Source organism: Dreissena polymorpha, chromosome 9 (assembly GCF_020536995.1).
Source record: "Dreissena polymorpha isolate Duluth1 chromosome 9, UMN_Dpol_1.0, whole genome shotgun sequence".
NCBI classification, from domain to species: Eukaryota; Metazoa; Mollusca; class Bivalvia; order Myida; family Dreissenidae; genus Dreissena; species Dreissena polymorpha.
The window spans coordinates 62,770,118-62,797,441 of NC_068363.1; the positions used below are offsets into that span (position 1 = coordinate 62,770,118).

Genomic DNA, 27,324 nt, shown 5'->3' on the forward strand with positions numbered 1-27,324 from the left:
GGGCTTATCAGTCTTGTTGTCATAGTGTCTATAGAATACATCAGGAAGGAGGGGCTTATCAGTCTTGTTGTCATACTGTCCATAGAATACATCAGGAAGGAGGGGCTTATCAGTCTTGTTGTCATAGTGTCCATAGAATACATCAGGAAGGAGGGGCTTATCAGTCTTGTTGTCATAGTGTCTATAGAATACATCAGGAAGGAGGGGCTTATCAGTCTTGTTATCATAGTGTCGATAGAATACATCAGGAAGGAGAGTCTTATCAGTCTTGTTGTCATACTGTCCATAGAATACATCAGGAAGGAGGGGCTTATCAGTCTTATGATCATACTGTCCATAGAATACATCAGGATGGAGGGGCTTATCAGTCTTGTTGTCATAGTGTCCATAGAATACATCGGGAAGGAGGGGCTTATCAGTCTTGTTGTCATATTGTCTATAGAATACATCAAGTAGGAGGGTCTTATCAGTCTTGTTGTCATAGTGTCTATAGAATACATCAAGGAGGAGGGGCTTATCAGTCTTGTTGTCATAGTGTCCATAGAATACATCAGGAAGGACGGGCTTATCAGTCTTGTTGTCATAGTGTCTATAGAATACATCAAGTAGGAGGGTCTTATCAGTCTTGTTGTCACACTGTCCATAGAATACATCAGGAAGGAGGGGCTTATCAGTCTTGTTGTCATACTGTCCATAGAATACATCAGGAAGGAGGGGCTTATCAGTCTTGTTGTCATAGTGTCCATATAATACATCAGGAAGGAGGGGCTTATCAATCTTGTCAAACTGTCCATAGAATACATTAGGAAGGAGGGGCTTATTAGTCTTGTTGTCATAGTGTCTATAGAATACATCAGGAAGGAGGGGCTTATCAGTCTTGTTGTCATACTGTCCGTAGAATACATAAAGTAGAAGGGGCTTATCAGACTTGTTGTCATACTGTCCATAGAATACATCAGGAAGGAGGGTCTTATCAGTCTTGTTGTCATACTGTGTCTATAGAATACATAAAGTAGGAGGGGCTTATCAGTCTTGTTGTCATACTGTCCATAGAATACATCAGGAAGGAGGGGCTTATCAGTCTTGTTGTCATAGTGTCTATAGAATACATCAGGAAGAAGAGTCTTATCAGTCTTGTTGTCATACTGTCCATAGAATACATCAGGAAGGAGGGGCTTATCAGTCTTGTTGTCATAGTGTCCATAGAATACATCATGAAGGAGGGGCTTATCAGTCTTGTTGTCATAGTGTCTATAGAATACATCAAGTTGGAGGGTCTTATCAGTCTTGTTGTCATAGTGTCTATAGAATACATCAAGTAGGAGGGGCTTATCAGTCTTGTTGTCATAGTGTCTATAGAATACATCAGGAAGGACGGGCTTATCAGTCTTGTTGTCATAGTGTCTATAGAATACATCAAGTAGGAGGGTCTTATCAGTCTTGTTGTCATACTGTCCTTAGAATACATCAGGAAGGCGGGGCTTATCAGTCTTGTTGTCATACTGTCCATAGAATTCATCAGGAAGGAGGGGCTTATCAGTCTTGTTGTCATAGTGTACATAGAAAACATAAGGAAGGAGTTGCTTATCAATCTTGTCGTCATACTGTCCATAGAATACATTAGGAAGGAGGGGCTTATTAGTCTTGTTGTCATAGTGTCTTTAGAATACATCAGGAAGGAGGGGCTTATCAGTCTTGTTGTCATACTGTCCATAGAATACATAAAGTAGAAGGGGCTTATCAGTCTTGTTGTCATACTGTCCATAGAATACATCAGGTAGGAGGGTCTTATCAGTCTTGTTGTCATACTGTCCATAGAATACATCAGGAAGGAGGGGCTTATCAGTCTTGTTGTCATACTGTCCATAGAATACATCAGGAAGGAGGGGCTTATCAGTCTTGTTGTCATAGTGTCAATAGAATACATCAGGAAGGAGGGGCTTATCAGTCTTGTTGTCATACTGTCCATAGAATACATCAAGAAGGAGGGGCTTATCAGTCTTGTTGTCATACTGTCCATAGAATACATCAGGAAGGAGGGGCTTATCAGTCTTGTTGTCATAGTGTATATAGAAAACATCAAGAAGGAGGGGCTTATCAGTCTTGTTGTCATACTTTCCATAGAATACATCAGGAAAGAGGGGCTTATCAGTCTTGTTGTCATAGTGTCTATAGAATACATCAGGAAGGAGGGGCTTATCAATCTTGTTGTCATTCTGTCCATAGAATACATCAGGAAGGAGGGGCTTATCAGTCTTGTTGTCATACTGTCCATAGAATACATCAGGAAGGAGGGGCTTATCAGTCTTGTTGTCATACTGTCCATAGAATACATAAAGTAGGAGGGGCTTATCAGTCTTGTTGTCATACTGTCCATAGAATACATCAGGAAGGAGGGGCTTATCAGTCTTGTTGCCATAGTGTCTATAGAATACATCAGGAAGGAGGGGCTTATCAGTCTTGTTGTCATACTGTCCATAGAATACATAAAGTAGGAGGGGCTTATCAGTCTTGTTGTCATACTGTCCATAGAATACATCAGGAAGGAGGGGCTTATTAGTCTTGTTGTCATAGTGTCTATAGAATACATCAGGAATGAGGGGCTTATCAGTCTTGTCATCATAGTGTCCATAGAATACATCAGGAAGGAGGGGCTTATCAGTCTTGTTGTCATACTGTGTATAGAATGCATGAAGAAGGAGAGGCTTATCATTCTTGTGTTCATAGTGTCCATAGAATACATCAGGAAGGAGGGGCTTATCAGTCTTGTTGTCATACTGTCCATAGAATACATCAGGAAGGAGGGGCTTATCAGTCTTGTTGTCATACTGTCCATAGAATACATTAAGTAGAAGGGGGTGATCAGTCTTGTTGTCATACTGTCCATAGAATACATCAGGAAGGAGTGGCTTATCAGTCTTGTTGTCATAGTGTCTATAGAATACATCAAGTAGGAGGGGCTTATCAGTCTTGTCGTCATACTGTTCATAGAATACATCAGGAAGGAGGGGCTTATCAGCCTTGTTGTCATACTGTCCATAGAATACATCAGGAAGGAGGGTCTTATCAGTCTTGTTGTCATAGTGTCTATAGAATACATAAAGTAAGAGGGGCTTATCAGTCTTGTTGTCATACTGTCCATAGAATACATCAGGAAGGAGGGGCTTATCAGTCTTGTTGTCATACTGTCCATAGAATACAAAAAGTAGGAGGGGCTTATCAGCCTTGTTGTCATAGTGTCTATAGAATACATAAAGTAGGAGGGGCTTATCAGTCTTGTTGTCATACTGTCCATAGAATACATCAGGAAGGAGGGTTTTATCAGTCTTGTTGTCATACTGTCCATATAATACATCAGGAAGGAGGGGCTTATCAGTCTTGTTGTCATACTGTCCATAGAATACATCAGGAAGGAGGGGCTTATCAGTCTTGTTGTCATAGTGTCTATAGAATACATAAAGTAGGAGGGGCTTATCAGTCTTGTTGTCATACTGTCCATAGAATACATCAGGAAGGAGGGGCTTATCAGTCTTGTTGTAATACTGTCCATAGAATACATAAAGTAGGAGGGGCTTATCAGTCTTGTTGTCTTAGTGTCTCTAGAATACATCAGGAAGGATGGGCTTATCAGTCTTGTTGTCATAGTGTCTATAGAATACATACAGTAGGAGGGGCTTATCAGTCTTGTTGTCATAGTGTCTATAGAATACATAAAGTAGGAGGGGCTTATCAGTCTTGTTGTCATACTGTCCATAGAATACATCAGGAAGGAGGGTCTTATCAGTCTTGTTGTCATACTGTCCATAGAATGCACCAGGAAGGAGGGGCTTATCAGTCTTGCTGTCATACTGTCCATAGAATACATCAGGAAGGAGGGGCTTATCAGTCTTGTTGTAATAATGTCTATAGAATACATCAGGAAGGAGGGTCTTATCAGTCTTGTTGTCATACTGTCCATAGAATACATCAGGAAGGAGGGGCTTATCAGTCTTGTTGTCATACTGTCCATAGAATACATCAGGAAGGAGGGTCTTATCAGTCTTGTTGTCATACTGTCCATAGAATTCATAATGTAGGAGGGTCCTATCAGTCTTGTCGTCATAGTGTCTATAGAATACATCAGGAAGGAGGGGCTTATCAGTCTTGTTGTCATACTGTCCATAGATTACATCAGGAAGGAGGGTCTTATCAGTCTTGTTGTCATACTGTCCATAGAATTCATAAAGTAGGAGGGGCTTATCAGTCTTGTTGTCACAGTGTCTCTAGAATACATCAAGTAGGAGGGGCTTCAGTGTCTCTAGAATACATCAAGTAGGAGGGGCTTATCAGTCTTTTTGTCATAGTTTCTATTGAAAACATCATGTAGGAGCGGCTTATCAGGCTTGTTGTCATAGTGTTTATAGAAAACATCGTGTAGGAGGGGCTTATCAGGCTTGTTGTCATATTGTCAATAGAATACATCAAGTAGGAGGGGCTTATCAGTCTTGTTGTCATAGTGTCTATAGAATACATCAAAAAGTAGGTGCGCATCAGTCTTGTTGTCATATTGTTATATAATACATCAAGTAAGAGGGGCTTACCAGTCTTTTTGTCATAGCGTCTATAGAATACATCAAGTAGGAGGGGCTTACCAGTCTTTTTGTCATAGTTTCTATAGAATACATCACGTAGGAGGGGCTTATCAGTCTTGTTGTCATTTCGTCCATAGAATACATCAAGTAGGAGGGGCTTAGCAGTCATGTTGTCATATTGTCTATAGAATATACCAAGTAGGAGGGGCTTATCAGTCCTGTTGTCATAGTGTCAATAGAATACATCAGGAAGGAGGGGCTTATCAGTCTTGTTGTCATAGTGTCTATAGAATACATCAGGAAGGAGGGGCTTATCAGTCTTGTTGTCATAGTGTCTATAGAATACATCAAGTAGGACCTGGCGAGAACAAGAACATTCAAAAGTGCTAGTCTCTGACAGCTTTTCTTGTTGGTACTTGCCACATTTTGTTTATCTTGCCGAAGTAGATATTTATTCTGTACAAGTTATTGACTGAACAAAATACACACCAAATTCACGATTATTCCATAAATGACATTACAAAAACTGTTGGTAAATTTTAGTTTGATGACAAACTGGCGATTCACTCGAGGGGTTGAGGAGCAAACCAAGGCATTCTTGGATGGGTTCAGTGAGGTGGTACCTCTAGAGTGGCTTCAGTACTTTGATGAGAGGGAGTTAGAGGTATGATATAGAGCCCTAGAGTGGCTTCAGTACTTTGATGAGAGGGAGAGAGAAGTATGATATAGAGATCTCTTCCATAGGGTGGGGGAGGAGAGGCTATACAAGAATTACTTAAATCAGTTTGTCTGTTGCTTGGTCTGTCATTTCACTTGTCAGCTTTTGATCTTGGAATATTTCAGAGTATATGGGCACTAACCTTAACCTATCTGAGAAGATGTTTCACAGGCTAAAACCACATGGCTTTTTCAGGCAAAATAGGGCTTTTTCAGTTTAAATTAAGCTTTTTCACTTGATAACTTCATGAAATGATGGATTTAAAAAAAATGCCAAAAAGCTAATCTATATGAGGCAATGTGTAGCATGCAATAACCTAATTGCTACCTTCATGGTTCAGCTAATTCTTAATGTCAAAGGTCAGAATAACTCATTAATTGAACAATCCATACATTTTGGTCAAAGCGCTTTGTAAGTGTATTAATCTCCTTTAGTAAAGGCTCAACTTATATTAATCTTTGTATGTTAAATTAGATGGTTCATATGTGACTTCAGTTTCATTCAATAAAATTAACTCTTTCAGTGCTGGAACCGAATTTTGAAGGCATTTGCAAACAGTTTGGATCCAGATGAGACGCCACAGAACGTGGTGTCTCATCAGGATCAAAACTGTTTTGCTATTCTGATAGTATACTTTGAAAAAAATATCTAAGTAAATGCTAATTTTAGAAATTCAGCAGACAACATTTTAGCAGACGACAAATTTCCCAGCATGCAAAGGGTTAAGGGAAGCCAGGCACCGAGGTTACATTTTCCATTTCAGCTGATGTTGTGTGGCATGCAAGAGATCGATGTGGACGACTGGGAAAGGAACACAATATACAGGCACTATCAGCGCACCAGCAAACAGGTCGTCTGGTTCTGGAAGGTAACCTGACTTTGAGGATAAATCAGAATACTTAGCCTCTTTCTGAAAAAAACTGAGCTCAATGTATGTGTGTAAATTGTTGTCCCAGATCAATTAGCAACAACACTTCATGCCTAGACTGGATTTTCATTTAAATGTTACTTATTTAAACGGAAAATTCCATAAAGCGGAAAGTGTCGTCCCTGATTAGCCTATGGGGACTGCACTGGATAATGTTGGACGACACATAAGGCACATGATTGATGCTCAGGTATCCCAGTATGTGGCTTTATTGTCAACAGATTTGGATTTCTGTTGCTTAGAAATCAAAATCAAAAGCTATGCTGAAGATTATAAATAATTATGGGCCAACCAACAATCAGGGCTTATTAATTCCTTGTCCCAACCCCCCCCCCCCCCAAAATAAAAAATAAAAATAAAAAAAACCTAACCCTGATGCTGACAGAGAGGCATCTAGCAATCCATTAGTTTGTCTGTTTCATTTTTAATTGTCCCTCTGAGGTTTACTCAAAATTACATTCTTCATATTACATCAATAATGCTAAGTACAAAGTTTGGATACTTTATTTTATGCTTTCTGGTGGTTTATAAAGAAATCTAAGTGAATTAAAACTGATACTTTCACTGTTTCAAACAGTGAAAATTGACAGTGAAAATTATCGATAATTTTCAGTTTTCTGTCATTTTCCCAGCAATTTTTTTTAGTTAAACTCTTATACAGTGCATATAAAATGTAAAAAAAAAAGCATAAAATAAAAATAAAATTTGTTGGATTCGGGGGAATATCAATTTTAATTCACTCGTGATCATAGAAAATATATATTTAATCTAAATCTAATATTATTTTCTATGATCACTCGTGAATTAAAATCGATAATCCACGGAGTCCAACAAATATCCTCTATATCAACCTACCATCTCAACCGAACATCATTTTGAGCTTGACATTGACCTATTATTGGACTCGTCACTATTTCTGAAGGTCCAAAGCCTTAGTTAACCCAGTTTGATGTGTTTCATCAATCATCAATAATGCTGTCTACAAGGCTTTTATACTTGCATTGATGATGTCTTTGAAAACGAACGACATGTTGCATTACCTGACCTTATTTTGATTTTCACATTGAACAATTTTTTAACTATAACTTATTTAAATGGGAAATCAATCAATATCGACCAGGCTTCAACCATGGGCATCTGCGTTTATTTAATGCTGATTTTTTAGCCGGATTTTTTTCGAAAAAAATCTCGGCTTATAGATTGATGTTGTCGGGCGGGCGGGCGGGCGGGGGGTGGCGGGGGTGGCGGGCGGGCGGCGTGCTCGAAAATGTTAAAGTTCTTATTTCATGGTATAACTTTGGTATGCTTGGACCTAGAGTCTTCAAACTTGACATGAAGGTTGGCCAGGATTAACAGATGACCACTGGTCATTTCAAGGTCATTCATTTGAAGGTCAAGGTCACTGTGACCTTCAATATAAAAAATGTTAAAGTTCTTATAACTTTGGTATGCTTGGACCTAGAGTCTTGAAACTTGACATGAAGGTTGGCCATAACTAGTTAGTAACCACTGGTCATTTCAAGGTCATTCATTTGAAGGTCAAGGTCACTGTGACCTTGAATGTAAAAATGTTAAAGTTCTTATTTCATGGTATAACTTTGGTATGCTTGGACCTAGAGTCTTCAAACTTGACATGAAGGTTGGCCAGGATTAACAGATGACCACTGGTCATTTCAAGGTCATTCATTTGAAGGTGAAGGTCACTGTGACCTTCAATATAAAAATGTTAAAGTTGTTATAACTTTGGTATGCTTGGACCTAGAGTCTTGAAACTTGACATGAAGGTTGGCCAGAACTAGTAAGTAACCACTGGACATTTCAAGGTCATTCATTTGAAGGTCAAGGTCACTGTGACCTTGAATGTAAAAATGTTAAAGTTGTTATAACTTTGGTATGCTTGGACCTAGAGTCTTGAAATTTGACATGAAGGTTGGCCAGAACTAGTAAGTAACCACTGGACATTTCAAGGTCATTCATTTGAAGGTCAAGGTCACTGTGACCTTGAATGTAAAAATGTTAAAGTTCTTATTTCATGTTATAACTTTGGTATGCTTGTACCTAGAGTCTTCAAACTTGAAATAAAGATTGGCCAGTACTAGAAGATGACCACTGGTCATTTCAATGTCATTCATTTGAAGGTCAAGGTCACTGTGACCTTAAATGTTAAAATGTTAAAATTGTTATAACTTTGGTATGCTTGGACATAGAGTCTTCAAACTTGACATGAAGGTTTGCAAGCACACTTAGATGACCACTGGTCATTTCAAGGTCATTCATTCTAAGGTCAAGGTCACTGTGACCTTAAATGTTATTGTTGTTCATGTATATGCATGCATTCAAAACATAACACAAGGTTTGCTCATGCCTTGAAAAGTACTTACATTTCATTTTGACCTTTGAACAATATTTCAGTAATTTAAGTATTGCATTGACAAAAACACGAAAGGTACTTTCCTGTCATTTAAATCAAAAATCCGGCTTCAATGCGGTCATCTCCGACCGCGGAACTCTTGTTTTATATTTAGCTAGTGTCTACTATGGAACTCTTTCATGTAAGGTAACTTCTTTAAAATGATGCAATTTTCACCAGGTTTCATATTAATCTCGGAAAATGTCCTCCCTTAAATAAATTCTATGAATTATTTCACAAAATGGAAGGCTTTGCCCTTTCCCCATATCAAGAAAAAGGCTCTGACAATAAACAATGATTATATGATAATTATATTGGTTTAAACATGACCTGAAACATATTTGTAAATAAAATGATGAGTTCATTTTACAGGCTGTTCTTAGATTATTATTGCCTTCTAAGTGAGCAATTTTGCAATAATATTTAAATTCTTTGACATTTGCTCCTTAAAACTGATCCCCTGAATGTTAGAGGGTGATAATGCTCACAATTAGAGGGTGATAATGCTCACAATTAGAGGGTGATAATGCTCACAATTAGTTTGAAAACTTTCTCTGGCTTTTATTTTGATGGAAATCTTTTATTTTATGTATGTTCAGGATTTTCCCCTAAAATTTGTGGATGTCCAGTCAGATTGAACTTATCATTTGTCCATTTAAAGTTTTCTCATCCAACTTAATAACCTTTGTTCATCATAGGCACATGATGAAATTTTCATTGTGAATTTCAGTTGGTTTGGGAGATAAACGTTTTCTTGTTCATCTTCTGTATTTGCCCATCTGATTGATTAAGTTGTAAATTTCAGTTTGTTCGTGAGCTAGAAAATGAGAAGAGAATAAGATTGTTGCAGTTTGTAACCGGCACCTGCCGTCTGCCAGTGGGCGGATTTGCAGAGTTGATGGGTAAGGACACCGTATATCAGTACTAATGTTTGAACTCAAAGGACTCGGATTCAAATACTTCTTATAAATATATTGATATGATCCTCGCTCTGAGTAAAGGGGCTTAATGCATTTGTGTACAAGTGTAGCCTTGATTAGCCTGTGCAGTCCACACAGGCTTATCAGTGACGACACTTTCCTCATTGACTGAATTTTTGCTGAGAAGAGACTTCTTTAAAACAAAAAAATACTATTTATACAGAAAGTGTTGTCCCTGATTAGCCTGTCCAAACATCACATGCTGATCTATTGCAATATACTTTGTGTGAACTACATATACTCGTATATGTTTGAAGACTTCTCAATAGACTTACCCTGGATTGGGCAACACTTCAAGTTTTTCCATTTTTAGCTCACCTGAGCACAACGTGTTCATGGTGAGCTATTGTGATTGCCTTTTGTCCATCGTCCGTCGTGCGTCGTGTGTCCTTCGTCACCATTTGCCTTGTGAACACTCTAGAGGCTACATTTATTGTCCGATTTTCATGAAACTTGGTCAGAACATTTGTCCCAATGATACCTCGACTGGGTTTCGAAACTGGGTCATGCTGGGTCAAAAACTAGGTCACTAGGTCAAAAAAAGAAAAACCTTATGAATACTGTAGAAGTCACATTTGATGCCCAATCTTTATGTAACTTTGTTAAAATGTTTGTCTTAATGATATGTTGGTTGAGTTAAAAAATGGTTTCCGTCAATTGAAAAACATTGCCGCCAGGAGGCGGGGCAGTATTCCTTATATGGCTATAGAGAAACCTTGTGAACACTCTAGAAGTCACAATTTTTGCCCAATCATCATGAAACTTGGTCAAAACATTGGTTTTATTGATATCTCGGAGGAGTTCGAAAATGGTCCAGATCTGTGAAAAATCATGGCCGCCAGGGGGCGTGGCAATTTTCTCTATATGTATATAGTGAAAACATGTGATTGCTCTAGAAGTCACATTTTTGGTCCAATCTTCATTAAATTTGGTAAGAACATTGTTTTCCTGGATACGACGGTTGAGTTTGAAAATGGTTCGGATCGGTAAAAAACATGGCCGCCAGGGGGCAGGGCAGTTTTGCTTATATAGCTATAGTTAAACCTTGTTAACACTCTAGGAGTCACATTTATTGTCCAATCTTCATGAAACTTGGTCTGAACATTTCTTTTTGTGATAGCTAGGCTGATTTTGAAAAAAGTTTTGGTCTGTTGAAAAATATGACCGCTAGGGGGCGGGGCAGCTTTGCTTATATGGCTATAGTGAAACCTTGTTAACACACTAGAAATAACATTTATAGCCCAATCTTCATGGAACTTGGTCCGAAGATTTGTTGTATTGATAGTTTGGCTGTGTTTGAAAATGGTAACGGTTTGTTGAAAAACATGGCCGCCAGGGTAGCGGCAGTTTTCATAATATGACTATATTAAAACCATCTTAACACTCTGGTTGTAATGCGGATGTTGGTGCACAATGATGATGATGATTATTATGATGATTCTGGTAATGGATTCAGAAACATTAACCACAACCCAAATATCTAATTATAATTATTGCATTTCTCAAATTAATTATTGCCATTACTTATGATTGTTATCTATATCTTTGCAGAAATTTAATATAGTGGTAAAACCAATAAAACAACAAGAAGTGTTACATATGAATCTTAATTGACTTTTCATACACTTATCCTAGGCTACTCTCTATAAAACTCATTTATACCTGTGCTTGCATTGTTGCCAGGTGGTAATTGTGTTACACTCCTGGAAATTGACCCCAATTAACTGGGCACTTTCATCAAAGACCTTTGTGTTGATGTCAGATGGAAACCATTCATTAGATAGATAATGACATTACAACTTTAAATGTTTTACCCCTACAATTTTCAGTTAGTCAGTAGTTTGTGTGTGATTATGAAAGATTTGTGATTTTAGCAGGTTTTATTGTTGTTTCAATTGGAAATATCAATGCAAGGTGAGTCATAAAATTGTTCCAGTTGTTTAAAAACACTTTGTCAAAAATGTGAACAATTTGGTAGTAAAAAACAACAACTTATCACATCTTTTAAGAAGCACAAACAGCTGTTTGAAGAAAAGTTGATTTGCATTTGTTTTTGCAAAAATAATGTATTTATGCTACAGATTTTATGTGCATTTAAATTACAAATAGTTTGATAGTTGTTTTGATATGATACATTTTCAAATGTTTTGTGTGTGTTAACTTCTATATCTGCACACATTTATAACTATAAGAAAGATCAAGTGATGTTTTGTTCTATAAAAGAAGATCAATATTGAATTTCTAGTAGCTGTACATATTCTCATTTACTTTTTTATAACTGACTTTGATATATCATAACAATTCAACATATTTTATATAATTATGCAAAAACTTTTTTACAAAAACACAATCTCTTTAACAAATACTGTTGTTTTCAGTATCTAAAAGTGTTCTTGCTAAAAGATTGTAAACAGTCATCCCCTATAAGATGATGTGATGCTTATCTCATGATCTCAAATTTGGACAACAATTTGTTGAAAAATTTACTTCCATTTTCTTTTGCTGATGCTCATTATTAAATTACTGTCCTCATATTACTTTTATCCAAAATAATAGCTTTGTCGCAACGGGTAACCAAAATTAATGTCTATTAAAAAAATTTAAACACACACACACAAAACTAACTGATAGCGCATATATGTATATATCTGCCGAAACAGCAAACCTATTCTTTTCACAAAACAACGTTAACAACCCTTGTTTCCTGGATACGACGGTTGAGTTCAAAAATGGTTTTGATCCCATCTAGTAACATGACCGCCAGGGGGGGGGGGGGGGGGGGGGGGGGGGGCATATTCCTTATATTTATATACTGAAAAAGCCTGCAAACACTCTAAAAGTCACATTTTTTGGACAATCATCATGTAACTTGGTCAAAACATTGGTTTTATTGATATGCCGGATGAGTTTGAAAATGGTCATGATCAGTGGAAAAAAATTGCTGCCAGGGGATGGGGCAGTTTTTAGCTCATCTATTTTTTGAAAAAAAATTATGAGCTATTGTCATCACCTTGGCGTCGGCGTCTGCGTCGGCGTCGGCATCCGGTTAAGTTGTGCGTTAAGGTCCACTTTTCTCAGAAAGTATCAATGCTATTGCATTCAAACTTGGTACACTTACTTACTATCATGAGGGGACTGGGCAGGCAAAGTTAGATAACTCTGGCTTGCATTTTGACAGAATTTTGTGCTCTTTTTATACTAAGAAAATTGAAAATTTTGGTCAAGTTTTGTGTTTAGGTCCATTTTATTCCTTAAGTATCAAAGCTATTGCTTTCATACTTGCAACACTTACTAACTATCATAAGGGGACTGTGCAGGCAAAGTAATGTAACTCTGACTGGCATTTTGACAGAATTATGTGCCCTTATTATACTTAGAAAATTGAAAATTTGGTTAAGTTTTGTGTTTAGGTCCACTTTATTCCTACAGTATCAAAGCTATTGCTTTCATACTTGCAACACTTATTAACTATCATAAGGGGACTGTGCAGGCAAAGTTATGTAAATCTGACTGGCATTTGGACGGAATTATGGGCCCTTTATACTTAGAAAATTGAAAATTTGGTTAAGTTTTGTGATTTGGTCAACTTTATCCCTAAAGTATCATAGATGTTGCTTTCATACTTGGAACACTCGCAAACTATCATAAGGGGACAGTAAAAGGACAAGTTGCATAACTCTGGTTGTCATTTTTACGGAATTATGGCCCTTTTTTTACTTAGTAACTTTGAATATATGGTTAAATTTTGTGTTTCGATCCACTTTACTTCTAAAGTATAAAGGCTATTGCTTTCAAACTTCAAATACTTTCATGCTATCATGAGGTTACTGTACCTGGCAAGTTGAATTTTACCTTGACCTTTGAATGACCTTGACTCTCAAGGTCAAATTATTAAATTTTGCTAAAATGGCTATAACTTCTTTATTTATGATAAGATTTGAATCCCTCACAGTATACCCCCCCACCCACCCCCCATTTTTTTTTTTTGAAACAGTTAAAAAACACAAATATTTATTTTTATAATTTTATTTTTGAAATACCGTCCAACCATCGCACCCAAGAAACCCCCCCCCCCCCTGGAATGGATGAGCGGTCTGCACCCGCAAGGCGGTGCTCTTGTCTCTATATGTTTGTAAGAAGCATTTTTCTTATATTTATATATTTAAAAAAATCTGGGTATTAAAAACATGGCCACCAGGGTGGGTGGGGTAATTTTCTATATAGGCCTACTGTTAATTCTTTGGAACACATTATTTTTAAAATCAGTCTTTTCGTACTAATAACTTGAAATATTCGCTGAAGAGTTTTAATCTTTCTTTCTTTCCATCTAAGTCTCTCAGGTGAGCGACCCAGGGCCCTTTGTGGCCTCTTGTTATATTGGAACATTGTCAAAATGCCTTTGACCATTTACAAACAAAAAATGTAGTCAAAGTGCATATGTACAATACAAATACAATCGTGTTTATAAACACAAACTAGAAATGGCGCGGCAGAGGCCAACGCGTATCCCAATGCCGCATGTTTGACCCAGGGGCGCCCCATGGTTGGTAATGGGTCCATGCATAGTTGAGATTGACCGTATTGTCATAACAGAAGTTCAGTATCAATTAGAAGTGAATCGGTGTAGAAATGAAGAAATTATAGTAAAAGACTATTTCGGGTGGGTGTGGCCATTATGGGCGGGGCGCCCCAGGGTTGGTAAAGGGGCCATACATAGTTGAGATTGACCGTATTGTCATAAGAGATGTTCAGTATCAATTTGAAGTAAATATGTGTAGAAATGAAGAAATTATAGTAAAAGGCAATTTTGGATGGGCGTGGTCTATGTGGGCGGGGTGCCCCAGGGTTGGTAATGGCGCCATGCATAGTTGAGATTGACTGTATTGTCATAAAAGAGGTTCAGTATCAATTTAAAGTGAATCAGTGTAGAAATGAAGATATTATAAAAGGCAATTTTGAGTGGGCGCGGCCTATGTGGGCGGGGCGCCCCAGGGTTGGTAATGGGGCCATGCATAGTTGAGATTAACTGTATTGTCATAAGAGAGGTTCAGTATCAATTTGAAGTGAACCGTAGTAGAAATGAAGAAATTAAAGTAAAAGGCAATTTTGGGTGAGCGTGGCCTATGTGGGTGTGGCCTATTATGGGCGGGGCGCCCCAGGGTTGGTAATGGGGCCATACATAGTAGAGATTGACCGTATTGTCATAAGAGAAGTTCAGTATCAATTAGAAGTGAATCAGTGTAGAAATGAAGAAATTATAGTAAAAGGCAATTTTGGGTGGGCGTGGCCTATGTAGGTAGAGCGCCCCAGGGTTGGTAATGGCGCCATGCATAGTTGAGATTGACCGTATTGTCATAAAAGAGGTTCAGTATCAATATGAAGTGAATCGGTGTACAAAAAAAGAAAATATAGTAAAAGGCAATTTTGGGTGGGCGTGGCCTATGTGGGCGAGTTGCCCTAGGGTTGGTAATGGGGCCATGCATAGCTGAGATTGACTGTATTGTGATAAGAGAGGTTCAGTATCAATTTGAAGTAAATCAGTGCAGAAATGAAGAAGTTATGTAAAATAACATAAAAAAATGAGTGAAAATCTCTGACCGGGCCCCTCCCCAACCCCCATAACTTTTTACCCAGGATCAAAATTCCGTCACTGTCACCATCGCACATATGCTCATAGCTACCATGTATGTAAGTTTCAAGGTTCTAGTGCTAATAGTGTAGGAGGAGCAGGTGGCCAGGACTGACGGACAGACGCACATCAATACAATATCCCCACTTTTTCTCCGAAAAACGTGGGGATAACTACAATGAAACATATTCAAACATCCTGTACAAACATGTATGTGTTGAACTCAACTAATTTCACTTACTGGTTTTGTACCAAAGGTACTTTCTTTCAAATTGTAAAGGTTGCAATGGTGTTTGATTTTCAAAGGGTTTCATATGCCAACTTTGTACTGTCTGAGTAGAGGGGTTTTCCAAACTTATCAATCAGGGCTACATCTATTATTATTTGAATATGGATCTTAATTGTAGGCAAATTTAATCTGGTAGGCTGTAATTATAGTAAATAATAATAATCTGCGTCCATGTCATTCAGCTTTTGTACAAAAATGAATGATTATGATGTAATCAGATTTACACATTTTCTTGCTACATTCAGTTAGAGCCATTAAGGATTTTTTTCCAATAAATATTCTATGTTTGTTGGTATTTTCAGGGAGCAACGGTCCACAGCGGTTCTGTATAGAGAAGGTAGGAAAGGAAACATGGCTGCCTCGAAGTCATACATGTTTCAACAGAATAGACTTGCCGCCGTATCGTAGTTATGAACAGCTTGTGGAAAAACTGACAATGGCTATAGAGGAAACAGAAGGATTCGGCCAAGAATAGACTATGATTTTGAACACATGGGAAAGAAAAGTTCTTCATAGAGGGAGATTGAAGATTAGGGCAAGATTACTCATTGTTATCAGTTTCCTAATGGAGAACAATTGCTTCTTGTTAAAAGCGATGAAACTTAAGCAGATATGTGGAAGAATGTTAATTTAGAAGATACTATTAAAATTGTGCTAATTTAATACATGTGTAAACAGGCTTTTATGAACAATCTTCATAGTGATGTGTTTCTTATATATTTTCAATCTATGTAAAGAATAATGATACCAGCATCTTATTATTGAGTTGTTTTCATCCCTGGTGTTATTATGTTGCATTCAAATCTAGTTTTGACAAGTGGTTGACTATGGGTTGTACCCAAAACAGATTTTCTTCAAGATTTCCTACATTGAAAACAGTTATATTATTTAATGCACAATACCGGTAATGGTTATCCATATCCATGAATTGGGGATTTAAATAACAAATTATGCAATTGTCTTTTTCTTTTTTATATTCAGAGCAGTTTTTCTTTAATCATTTTATTGCTAATAATAAAGTGAAAACCCTATTAGTATTAATTAAGTTTTTTGGAAAAATATGATTGATCTAGTCGTTGTATGTATTCCACACATGTGTAGCAATCATGTAAATACTTGTACGATAATCTTCTTTTATTAATATTGAAATATTCTTATTGTTTATTTAATAAAAATGTTGTTATATTCTCTAAAGAGAATACGTTGACATGTTGTTTCCTCACATGTATGCATGTTTTTGATTGACACTCTACAAACATTTCAAATGAATGAGCCTCGCTCTGGGAAAACAGGGCTTAATGCATGTGCTTGAAGTTTCAAACCAGGGACAACACTTTCTGCCGAGAATTGATTTCTGTTTAGAAGAAACTTCTCTGAAACAAAAAAATCCATAAAAGCGGAAAGTGTCGCTTTTGATGAGCCTTTAAGGATTGCACAGGCTTATATGATTTAACGCCTTCTGCTCAAGCATTATGCCCAGTTTAAACACCTCTACTGAGACCGAGCCTAAAAACAAGTATTGAATTCAAAATGTATATGCAAAAAATACAACTATATCTTGATAATGAGAAAATAACAGTTATTAGCTTCAATATCAAGCTTTCAGTGAATTCAGTTCATGTATGCAGTATGCTCCGTCATATAGGTAGTCCATGGCAGTGCAAATATTATTTTCTGAATAAAATATAGTTAAGAAATATTTTACAACTGGTATATTGTGAAAATGTAGTGTTTGGAAGGCTATTATGTTGTTTTTTATGCTTAATCAAAAGCATGAATTCCAAGAAAACACAACTTGTACAGTGATTTGTGTGTACTTTGTTCTTTAATTATGTGTTATGTACTTAAAATGGCTCATTATGTACACTTGTTTTTGTAATTAAGGATGTAATTTTTAATTCTTTAATATATATACAAGAAATTCATTATTCATATGTATTTTCTAGAGTAATGCACTCCATACAAAGTTTCCTTAAAAACGAAAGATTTCAAATTTTGATCAATTTATGTTAATAGGAAATACAAATCAAGTGGTAGAAGTTTGTGTATTGTTCATTTATTTTTAAGTTTAATGACAATTACCAAAGAGTTAGACTGTGTTTTTTTCTGTTTTAGACAATTAATCTTTAAAAAATTGTGTTTTGTAGATAGCCTTCACATGATTACTTGAGAATAATCTTCTGTATCAGTTTCACGTGCTGCAGTGACCCTTACAAAAACTAAATGTGTCTTAAGCTTTGATTCAACGCAAATCACCTTCAACATAATGAATGTATTTTAATGAAAACAAAATTGTTTAAATGGTAATTTTAATTTTCTAGAAACCAGTGACGCTCATACCCTGTATACAATATCTTTGTAATGTAACTTTTTGCTTAAAATTCAAAAATCGTAATTGTTAAAGCGATTCTTGTCAGATTTAGCGATATATTTTATCTATCATTTATACATGAATATTTTTGTTGGTTTTAATTTGTTACCAAGACTACATTGAATTCATCAGAAAAATTCATAGACACATTTTACTTACAATTTATTAGTTTGTTTAATTTTAACAGGGAAGTTGTTGACAAGGTTCAGGTAATAAAACATAGTTCTTTAGAGTTACATGTATTCCTCAAGTTATCAACATACTACAAACATGGACATATAAACATATAATCAATATTTACTGTGTTCTGCCAACACCTTAACAAAGATTTTTCTGTAACTCTTAAAAACTTATTCACAGCCTTTTGCATGGTTCGTGCCTAGTTACGATTCTTTCAGGAATTTAAACAAAAGTCACAATTGAATTATTTCATCTATATTTGTTCTAAGCACTAGTATTGATTATTATATGAGAAATGTGAGGTTATTCTTATGCTTAAGTTAAGAGATTATGCCTATGCATGTGTAAAACTCCATTGTTTATAGATCAATCTGGTTATATGTGTTTAAATAAGTAAAATGTACTGAGTCTACTGACAACAATCTACAACAGTCTATAAAAAATGAAATCGCTCTAGATTTGTTTGCCTTATATATCCCATAGCATTCTGTTGTTAAGTTTTGTTATACTGGCATTTCTTTCCACTGCGTGTTGCAATATGTTGCTTGGAACATTAAAATTACTGAAGGATTTATTAATTGTGATTTCTACTACAACCTTCTAGGGCAGTGTCAGTCTGTACATTTGTACGTGTATATTTAAATAAGCAGAGAAGAAATAAGGGGTCTGGCACAGGTGCTGGAGGTTTCGGTAAATGACAAGTTCGGTAAATTGATTTATATAGTAAATGCCGTGGAGGGTCCGGTAAATTGGTTTTTATAGAGGTGGTATACCTACAACGAGGTGTTAATGACACCTATTATTGGCTTACAATAACATTAGGGGCATTTATTTGCAAACTGTGGATTAATTTTGAGTTGAGTAATTAATGCTATGCCTACGGTAAAGAATTAAGGGGAATGAATGAGCTACCTCTGAAAAACGAATTCTGTTAGGAAATTGATGTAAATAACGCAATACTGTTTTTTTTTTAATAATTGGTGCTTTTATTTAAATAACATAATAGTAATAATAAATAATGATTTATGGCAGAATCAATGTAAGATCTTTAAGATTAATGCTATTTAAAAAAGTTTCTTGTAATATATTGTAGACATGATTTAATAAAAGTAATTTCAGTTTAAATATAAAGCGCAATAGTATTTTAGACCACCGATAAACACTCAATTTCTCAATATATAAACATGAGGTAGTTTGCCAACATAATGAATATGTTGCCCAGCTCTTGCCAAGTGGAGGCCACCTCTTGTAAGAGCCACATTTTTTTTTATCTGATACACTTTAATTAAGGTTTTTTCAACTAATTGTTTAAAAACATAAATAAAAAAACAAAACAATCATGACCTAAAGATAAACTTTTATTATATAATTTACCTCCCTTGATTAGAATATGAATAGGTTACAAGCCTGGATAATTAATATTAACACTTTGCAAACATCTCTAAATTGATAAAATCAACTCCGTACATTTAAACAGATAATTAAAAAGACAAAGACAAAAGGTGCGATAATCCCTATTTATACCAATTTACCGAAACCTCCACGGCATTTACTATACAAATCAATTTACCGAACTTGTCATTTACCGAAACCTCCATAACTCGTCTGACACATTCAACATGCCTAAATTTAGCAATTCTTAGCAGTATGTTTTCACAGCTTAATTTGTGATTGAATTAATTATAATTAATTAAGCAGTTCCCTTCACTTGCCAAAAAAGTATTCTTTAAGAAAAACTGATACATAACACGACAGCGTCAGTTCAGTATGGTATTTGCATTCATACATTAGTTACACACACTTTGGTATGGGTTGATGTACTAAGTGATTATGCACAAGTGCAAATAATAACGTATTTGAATTTGATTGCATGGACCGTGTCATAAAATAAGATTTTGGGTTGCATTTAAATGGCTAAAAAGGAAATAATTGAAAATTTAACTGAACAAACGTTCTTATATGTAATTATACATGGATGCTATTCCTGAGATGAAACACAATTTAAGCTCATGATTAACTTAAAGGGATCTTTTCACGCTTTGGTAAATTGACAAAATTGAAAAAAGTTGTTTCAGATTCGTAAGTTTTCGTTTTAGTTATGATATTTGTGAGGAAACAGTAATACTGAACATTAACCATGCTCTAATATAGCCATTATATGCATCTTTTGACGATTTTAAAACCTAAAAATTATAAAGCGTTGCAACGCGAAACGATTGAATAATTTGGAGAGTTCTGTTTTTGTCGTTAAATTTTGTGAAACTACGAAGATTGCTTATATAAGGTATAAAATACGTCAAGAATGTGTACTCGGCGGAATAGCTCAGTAGGCTAAAGCGTTTTTACTTCAGGACTCTGGCAGGACTCCAGGGGTCACTGGTTCGAAACCTTCTCCGGGCAATGTTCTTTTCCTTTTTTTATTTTTTTTTCTTGATTTTTTACTGGAGCTTTTATATTCCAATGTTTACATTGATCAATATAAAGCATTTAATGAATAAGTTAAAAAAAATGCCAAAATCTGTGAAAAGGCCCCTTTAAATGTTAGCAATCTCTTTTGCGCATACTTATTCGCAACCTATTATCGTTAAATGAAAAAATGTGTACATGTCGACATTCCACGTGTTCGATAATTAGCTCAATATCTCAAACAGTATTGAACAGTAAATCTATACTTGGGTCGAAGATCAGAACGAAACGTAGTACAACGAATAGTTAACTATAGGGTGAAGTATTTTATGATTGTTTTATGATGTAACCTATCGACCTTCAACATGGATGCCGGCATGAGAATTCAGAATGAAAGCGTTAAAATGATGGAAAGACTTGACAAAGAAGTCATGAGAAAGTTGCAGGTGATGGTCCTTTGAATTATTTTAACAAGTTAATTATTTGAAAGTTGAAATTGCAGGTTGCGATAAGCTACTCTGTAGATAATTATTAACTTAAGTGATTTTCCGGACATATTTGATTTCGGATATTCGGTGATTCGACGCGAGAACGTCATTGTATTTTAAATAAATTCACACCAAAGGAGAAATTGAACGAAGGGTTAGGGGTTGGGTTAGGGGTTAATTGATGTTAAATAGATAGTAATATCTATTTGGTATCTGTTATTTGTGTCATATCTATCTGGGAAACAATGCCACCTGATTCAACGTTTGATAGCAAGTTTTTATTGTAGTTCTTCTTGAATGCTCTGAGCTTTTATAACTACATACATATAGCTCAGAGTTCTTCTTTTTCACCCATTTTTTAATGTCAAAAAATTGTCTCGCGTATGTCTATAAAATCGAGTTATATCTACCTAATACATCGTTACAAAACACAATACATGTTAATACCGATATCTATTTGCGAGTGAATTTTGGAGAAATACTCAAAACAAAAACTTTATATAAAAAACATTATCAAACCCAAAGCCGAAGTTTTGAATTGACAATTTGATCTATCTTACGGATGTTCCGGAGATCGTCGGTATATTACGATTGGTAGATTAGACATGAGATCTATCTTGCCGAGGATTCCGGAATAAGAATACAACGTATTTTCAAATTCATAATTATTGGAAGACTCGGCTTTGTCAATTGCAAAAACATATACATTTAAAAGAACCAGTGACGTGTTTGAAACTTTGGATTATTATCAATATATTGCGAGCATAACATATAAGGTAAGTACCTGTTATCGAACAGCATCTATTATCGGACGTTTTGTTTTGGTTCTGTATGCACATGCGCAAAAGTGCGCATGACGTCACATTGATAAACAAATGGTCGCACATGAAGTCCATGACCTACTTTCCTACTTAGCTTGAAACAAATGCGCCAAAAACAGGTTAAAGGAAAGCAGTTATTTTTAGCTCACCTGAGCAATAGCTCGGGGTGAGCTATTGTGATCGCTCACCGTCCGGCGTCCGTCCGTCTGTCTGTCTGTAAACAATTTGTAAACATCTTCTTCTACTAAACCATTGAGCCAATTTCAACTAAATTTCATGTGGAGCATCCCTAGGTCATGGGACAAAAGAATTGTTAAAAAAAATTTGATCACATAACCAAGATGGCCGCCATGACCATATATGGTAAAAACCTTAAAAAATCTTCTTGTCAGAAACCGCTCATCAGATTTTCAAAAAATTTCACAGGGATGACCTCTGAAGGCTCCCCTGAAAAAGTTGTTCAAAGAAATTTGATTCGTCAAAAAACATGGCCGCAGGAGCTCGTTGAACTTTGCATGTTTATTCGTTTTTGCCTATTTTGTGAAAACTTTCAAAAATCTTCCACATTTTTTGTCCGATCCTTTCCAAATTTGCACAGTGTCTTTATATCAATGAGGACACGAACCCTACAAAAAATGAGCATTATTGGTCCATGAAGTACAGAATTACCTCCCATTGAATTGAGAAAATGGTGTTTATGCAATAAAGTCCAAATTTTTCATCCAATTCTTTCCAAACTTGTAAGGATTTAGCATGGTTCAAACAAGGGAAACAACTACGGTTTATGCATGTTCTTTTTATTACAGATTTGCCTTCCTTTAATTCATTCAAAATCTCATTTTACAGCAGAGATTCCAAATCTGACCTGTAAATGAGCCCCATATTTACTGCCAGTGCTAGGTTACCTTTTCCCATTTGATCATTCTTAAGTATTGGTCTTGTAATGCTGCTACTGCTTCTGCTACTGCTACTGCTACTACTACAACTACTACTACTACTACTACTACTACTACTACTACTACTACTACTACTACTACTACTACTACTACACCACCACCACCATTCACAGTGACAAAAAACGTATTCACACAATGGCTGCTACTACAACTTATAGCCCATATAGGGGGGAATGCATGTTTTACAAACAGCCCTTGTTTCTATGGGATTTTAACCACAACTGTTCATGTTTATCTTCGACACATATTTTTAGGTCACCTGTCATGAAGTGACACGGTGAGCTTATGTGATCGTGTGATGTCCGGCGTCCGTTGTGCGTGCCTGCGTGCGTCCGTCCGTCAACAATTTGTTTGTGTAGACAGTAGAGGTCACAGTTTGCATCCAATCTTGATGAAATTTGATCAAAATGTTTATCTTGATGAAATCCGGTTTGGGATTGTATTTGGGTCATCTGGGGTCAAAAACAAGGTCACTAGGTCAAATAATAGAACAACCTTCTGTAGACAATAGAGGTCACAGTTTTCATCCAATCTTTATGAAATTTGGTCAGAATGTTTATCTTGATGAAATCTGGGTTGGGATTTTATTTGGGTCATCTGGGGTCAAAAACTAGGTCACTAGGTCAAATAATAGAAAAACCTTGTGTAGACATTAGAGATCACAGTTTTCATCCAACCTTTATGAAATTTGGTCAGAATTCTTGATGAAATCTGGGTGGGATTGTATTTGGGTCATCTGGGGTAAAAATCTAGGTCAAATAAATAGAAAAACCTTGTGTTGACAATAGAGGTCACAGTTTTCATCCAATATTTATGAACTGTGGTCAGAATGTTTATCTTGATGAAATCTGGATTGGGATTGTATTTGGGTCATCTAGAGTCAGGAACTAGGTCACTAGGTCAAATCATAGAAAAACATTGTGTAGACAATAGAGGTCTATGTTTTCATCTGATCTTAATGAGTCAGGTTAGCGATTCAGGGCCATCATGGCCCTCTTGTTATTTACACCGTTTTATGTGTTTTTTGCTATTACTTTTTGAATGCATTTATCAAAACGTGCATTTACACACCAAAAAGCATATTTCCGTTTGAAATTTTGATTGCAGCAGACGCAGATTTTTTCGCCGAGTCCGGGTCACGTGATAGTCATGTGACTTTTACATATACTGGAGTAGTATTTATGAAGTGTCGGGTAATAGGTCATGTTTACATAGGCTGCCATTTTGTTATGTCTGCTAGAGGTGACAATAACCAGGAAATCATTGTTATAAATTCTTGAAGGTAGTTTGCTGGAAAACTTTACAGTTAAATCATTCAATGATTGAACTGTTAGTCATTTGTTAAAAAAAAATGTTTTTGTCATTTTTAGTGTTTCAATTTTAAGGGAATTTAACGTAATTTCTTAGGTGTTCGATAACTGGTTCGTCCACCATAAGTTGTTTTAATTTGCGCATTATGGATATATTTACGATCTATTTGTGTTTATTTATGCCAGAAAATAGTCTATATGGCTAATATTTCCGATTAAACTGCCGTCCGGATTCTGGGCAAAGAGTTTCTATTGAAAATCGGTTGTCAGTTGCAACTTCCAGCAACCCAGAGAGTCAATAGCTGGGAGTTGTATTATTGCAACTAGTTTTGATTGTACAGCTTTTAATATTAATGTTCAATCAGAGTTTGATGTGTCCTTCATGAATCAATTGATATTTTCTAACAACAACATTTCGATGTTGTTTTTTAATTTTTTTATGCAATCAAAGTTTTAAATTTCTGGATTTCACTACACAGGGAGAAACATTCCGATGCAGTGCTAAATGCTGTGATGATACAACCAGCAGCATGAATGATGTCCAGCGTTGCATGAACATGTGTGCTGCTCCAATGGAGAAACTACAAAGCCAAGTCGAGTCAGAAACACAGCAGTATCAGGTTTGATATTGCTGTTATTTTGAAGAAATTATTTATTTATTTGCTTTAAGTGTGTGAATGTATTTTGGATGAAAAAGTAATTTATTTTGAGGGGAATTTGTTCAATTTGCAAACTCAATGTTTAACTTGTAACTGATTGGTTTTTGAAACCCCTGGATTTCGGTCAGTAAAAAACTAAATTGTTCAGTTGTGATGTATATGTTCACAAGCAAACTGTATACATTTGAGATGCTTTCAACATAGCATTCAGCGGGCCATTTCTGGGGGACTTGAACTTCAAAATCAGAGTCCTGTTGGGCTTTCATTTTTATGTCCCCCCAGTCTATACTGGGGGACATATTGTGTTTCCCCTGTCTGTTTGTTGGTTTGCGTCAAACTTTTACATAGGCCATAACTTATGCAATATTGAAGATAGCAACTTGATATTTGGCAAGCATGTGTATCTCATGGAGCTGCACATTTTGAATGGTGAAAGGTCAGGGTCATTTTTCAAGGTCAAATATGTAGGGGGGGGGCAAAGTGTTTCACAAACACATCTCGTTTGATCTGTGCATTTTATGAGTAACTGCACCTAGCTATTCTGGCGATTTATGTTAAGTTTGCAAATGCCTGGTGTTTCAATTATCAATTTTTGCTATGTTTCGTACTAGTTAAGAAATGGATATGGGGCCAATGAACCAGCCTAATCCAGGTTGCAATCCCTACAGCACTTGTGTTTTGAATACCTAAATGTGTTTAAATATGCAACTTCATATTTGGCATGCATGTGTATCTCATTTTTCCTTTCCTAAAACTTTAACCTTCGTTAAAGTTTAGGTCAAATATCATTGTTTTTTCCTTTCCTAAAACTTTAAACTTCGTTAAAGTTTTTTCATAACTTTTTAAATATTGATTATAGCAACTTGATATTTGGCATGCATGTGTATCTCATGAAGCTGCACATTTTGAGTGGTGAAAGGTCAAGGTCATCCTTCAAGGTCAAAAGTAACAAAATACAATCCAAGGGAAGTAATAAGCTTTAAAAGGGAGATAATTTCTAAACCTGCCAAATGATATATTGAAATTTTATTTCAAAGCGGCACAATAGGGGGCATTGTGTTTCTGACAAACAAATCTCTTGTTTAGAGTTATTATGCACCATATAACATCATGTGACACATCAAATGTAAAAAAATTTTTCCAGGCATTTGCAAAAAATAGGATGTATATCAGAACTTACTTTTTCATCTGTAAATGTTATGTTTAAAATTTTTCAGAGCCGTCTAAGCCGTTGTGTGCAGAACTGCCAGGACCAAATGCAGGACAGACTAGGTTCCAATTCAAATGTGACAGCAGCCATGAAAGCAGAAGCAGAATCTTGTGTCAATGCATGCGCTGATAGTTTTATAGGCAAATTACCAGAACTAGAAAAGCGTATTAAGTCAGTGTTGTTGAACCATTAATTTTTTAGGTCACCTGATTGCTCAGGTGAGCTTTTGTGACCGGTCTTTGTCCGTCTTCCGTTCGTCGGTCCATCCGTCCGTCGTCCACATTTGGTTTGTAAATACTCTAGAGGCCACATTTCATGTCCGATCTCCATGAAACATGGTCAGAAGATTTGTCCCAATGATATCTCGATCAAGTTCGAAACTGGGTCATGCTGGGTCAAAAACTAGGTCACTAGGTCAAAAAAAACAAAAACCTTGTAAACACTGTGGAAGTTAAATTTCATGCCCAATTTTCATGTAACTTTGTCAAAATGTTTGCCTAAATGATATGTTGGTCGAGTTCAAAAGTGGTTCCGGTCCGTTGAAAAACATGGCCGCCAGTGGGCAGGGCAGTTTTCCTTATTTGGCTATAGAAAAACCTTGTTAACACTCTAGAAGTCACAATTTTTGCCCAATCACCATGAAAGTTGGTCAAAACATTGGTTTTATTGATATCTGGGACACATTCGAAAATGGTCCAGATCTGTGAAAAAACATGGCCGCCAGTGGGCGGGGTATTTTTCTCTATAATATGTATATAGTGAAAACATGTGAACACTCTTGGAGTCACATTTTTGGCCCAATTTTCATGAAATTTGGTCAGAACACTTGTTTCTTTGATATGAGAGTTGAGTTCGAAAATGGTTCCGGTCAGTTGAATTAAATTAAATGGCTGCCGGGGGGGGGGGGGGGGCAGTTTTCCTTATTTGGCTATAGAAAAACCTTGTAAACACTCTAGAAGTCACAATATTTGCCCAATCATGAAAGTTGGTCAAAACATTTGTTTTATTGATATCTCGGACGACTTTGAAAATGGTCCAGATCGGTGAAAAAACATGGCAGCCAGTGGGCGGGGCATTTTTCTGTATATGTATATAGTGAAAACGCGAACACTCTAGAAGTCACATTTTTGGCCCAATTTTCATGAAATTTGGTCAGAACATTTGTTTCCTTGATATGAGAGTTGAGTTGGAAAATGGTTCCGGTCAGTTGAAAAACATGGCTGCGGGGGGAGGGGGGGGGGGGGCAGTTTTCCTAATTAGGCTATATAGAAACCTTGTAAACACTCTAGAAGTCATAATTTTTGCCCAATCATCATGAAAGTTGGTCAAAACATTGGTTTTATTGATATCTCGGACGAGTTCGAAAATGGTCCAGATCGGTGAAAAAACATGGCCGCC

At 36.2% G+C, this 27,324-nt stretch overlaps 2 protein-coding genes across 3 annotated transcripts in view; both read left to right on the top strand.

Annotated features, from left to right (window-relative positions):
* The window catches only part of LOC127844767 (E3 ubiquitin-protein ligase Su(dx)-like), a 63,385-nt gene extending 44,737 nt beyond the window's left edge, over positions 1 to 18,648 (top strand). For both annotated transcript variants that reach the window (XM_052375227.1, XM_052375228.1), the window contains exons 17-20: positions 5,115 to 5,235; positions 6,053 to 6,157; positions 9,433 to 9,529; positions 15,828 to 18,648. In XM_052375227.1, the coding sequence (XP_052231187.1) occupies positions 5,115 to 5,235; positions 6,053 to 6,157; positions 9,433 to 9,529; positions 15,828 to 16,000 (496 nt within the window). In that variant the 3' untranslated portion in view covers positions 16,001 to 18,648. The remainder of the gene's footprint in view (positions 1 to 5,114; positions 5,236 to 6,052; positions 6,158 to 9,432; positions 9,530 to 15,827) is intronic.
* A 2,035-nt stretch (positions 18,649 to 20,683) lies between these two features.
* On the top strand, positions 20,684 to 26,828 carry LOC127844773 (protein FAM136A-like). The gene is made up of 3 exons (XM_052375240.1): positions 20,684 to 20,928; positions 24,537 to 24,677; positions 25,934 to 26,828. The coding sequence occupies exons 1-3, from the start codon at positions 20,848 to 20,850 to the stop codon at positions 26,117 to 26,119; spliced, it is 408 nt and encodes a 135-aa protein (XP_052231200.1). The 5' UTR covers positions 20,684 to 20,847; the 3' UTR covers positions 26,120 to 26,828.
* The last annotated feature ends 496 nt before the right edge of the window (positions 26,829 to 27,324 follow it).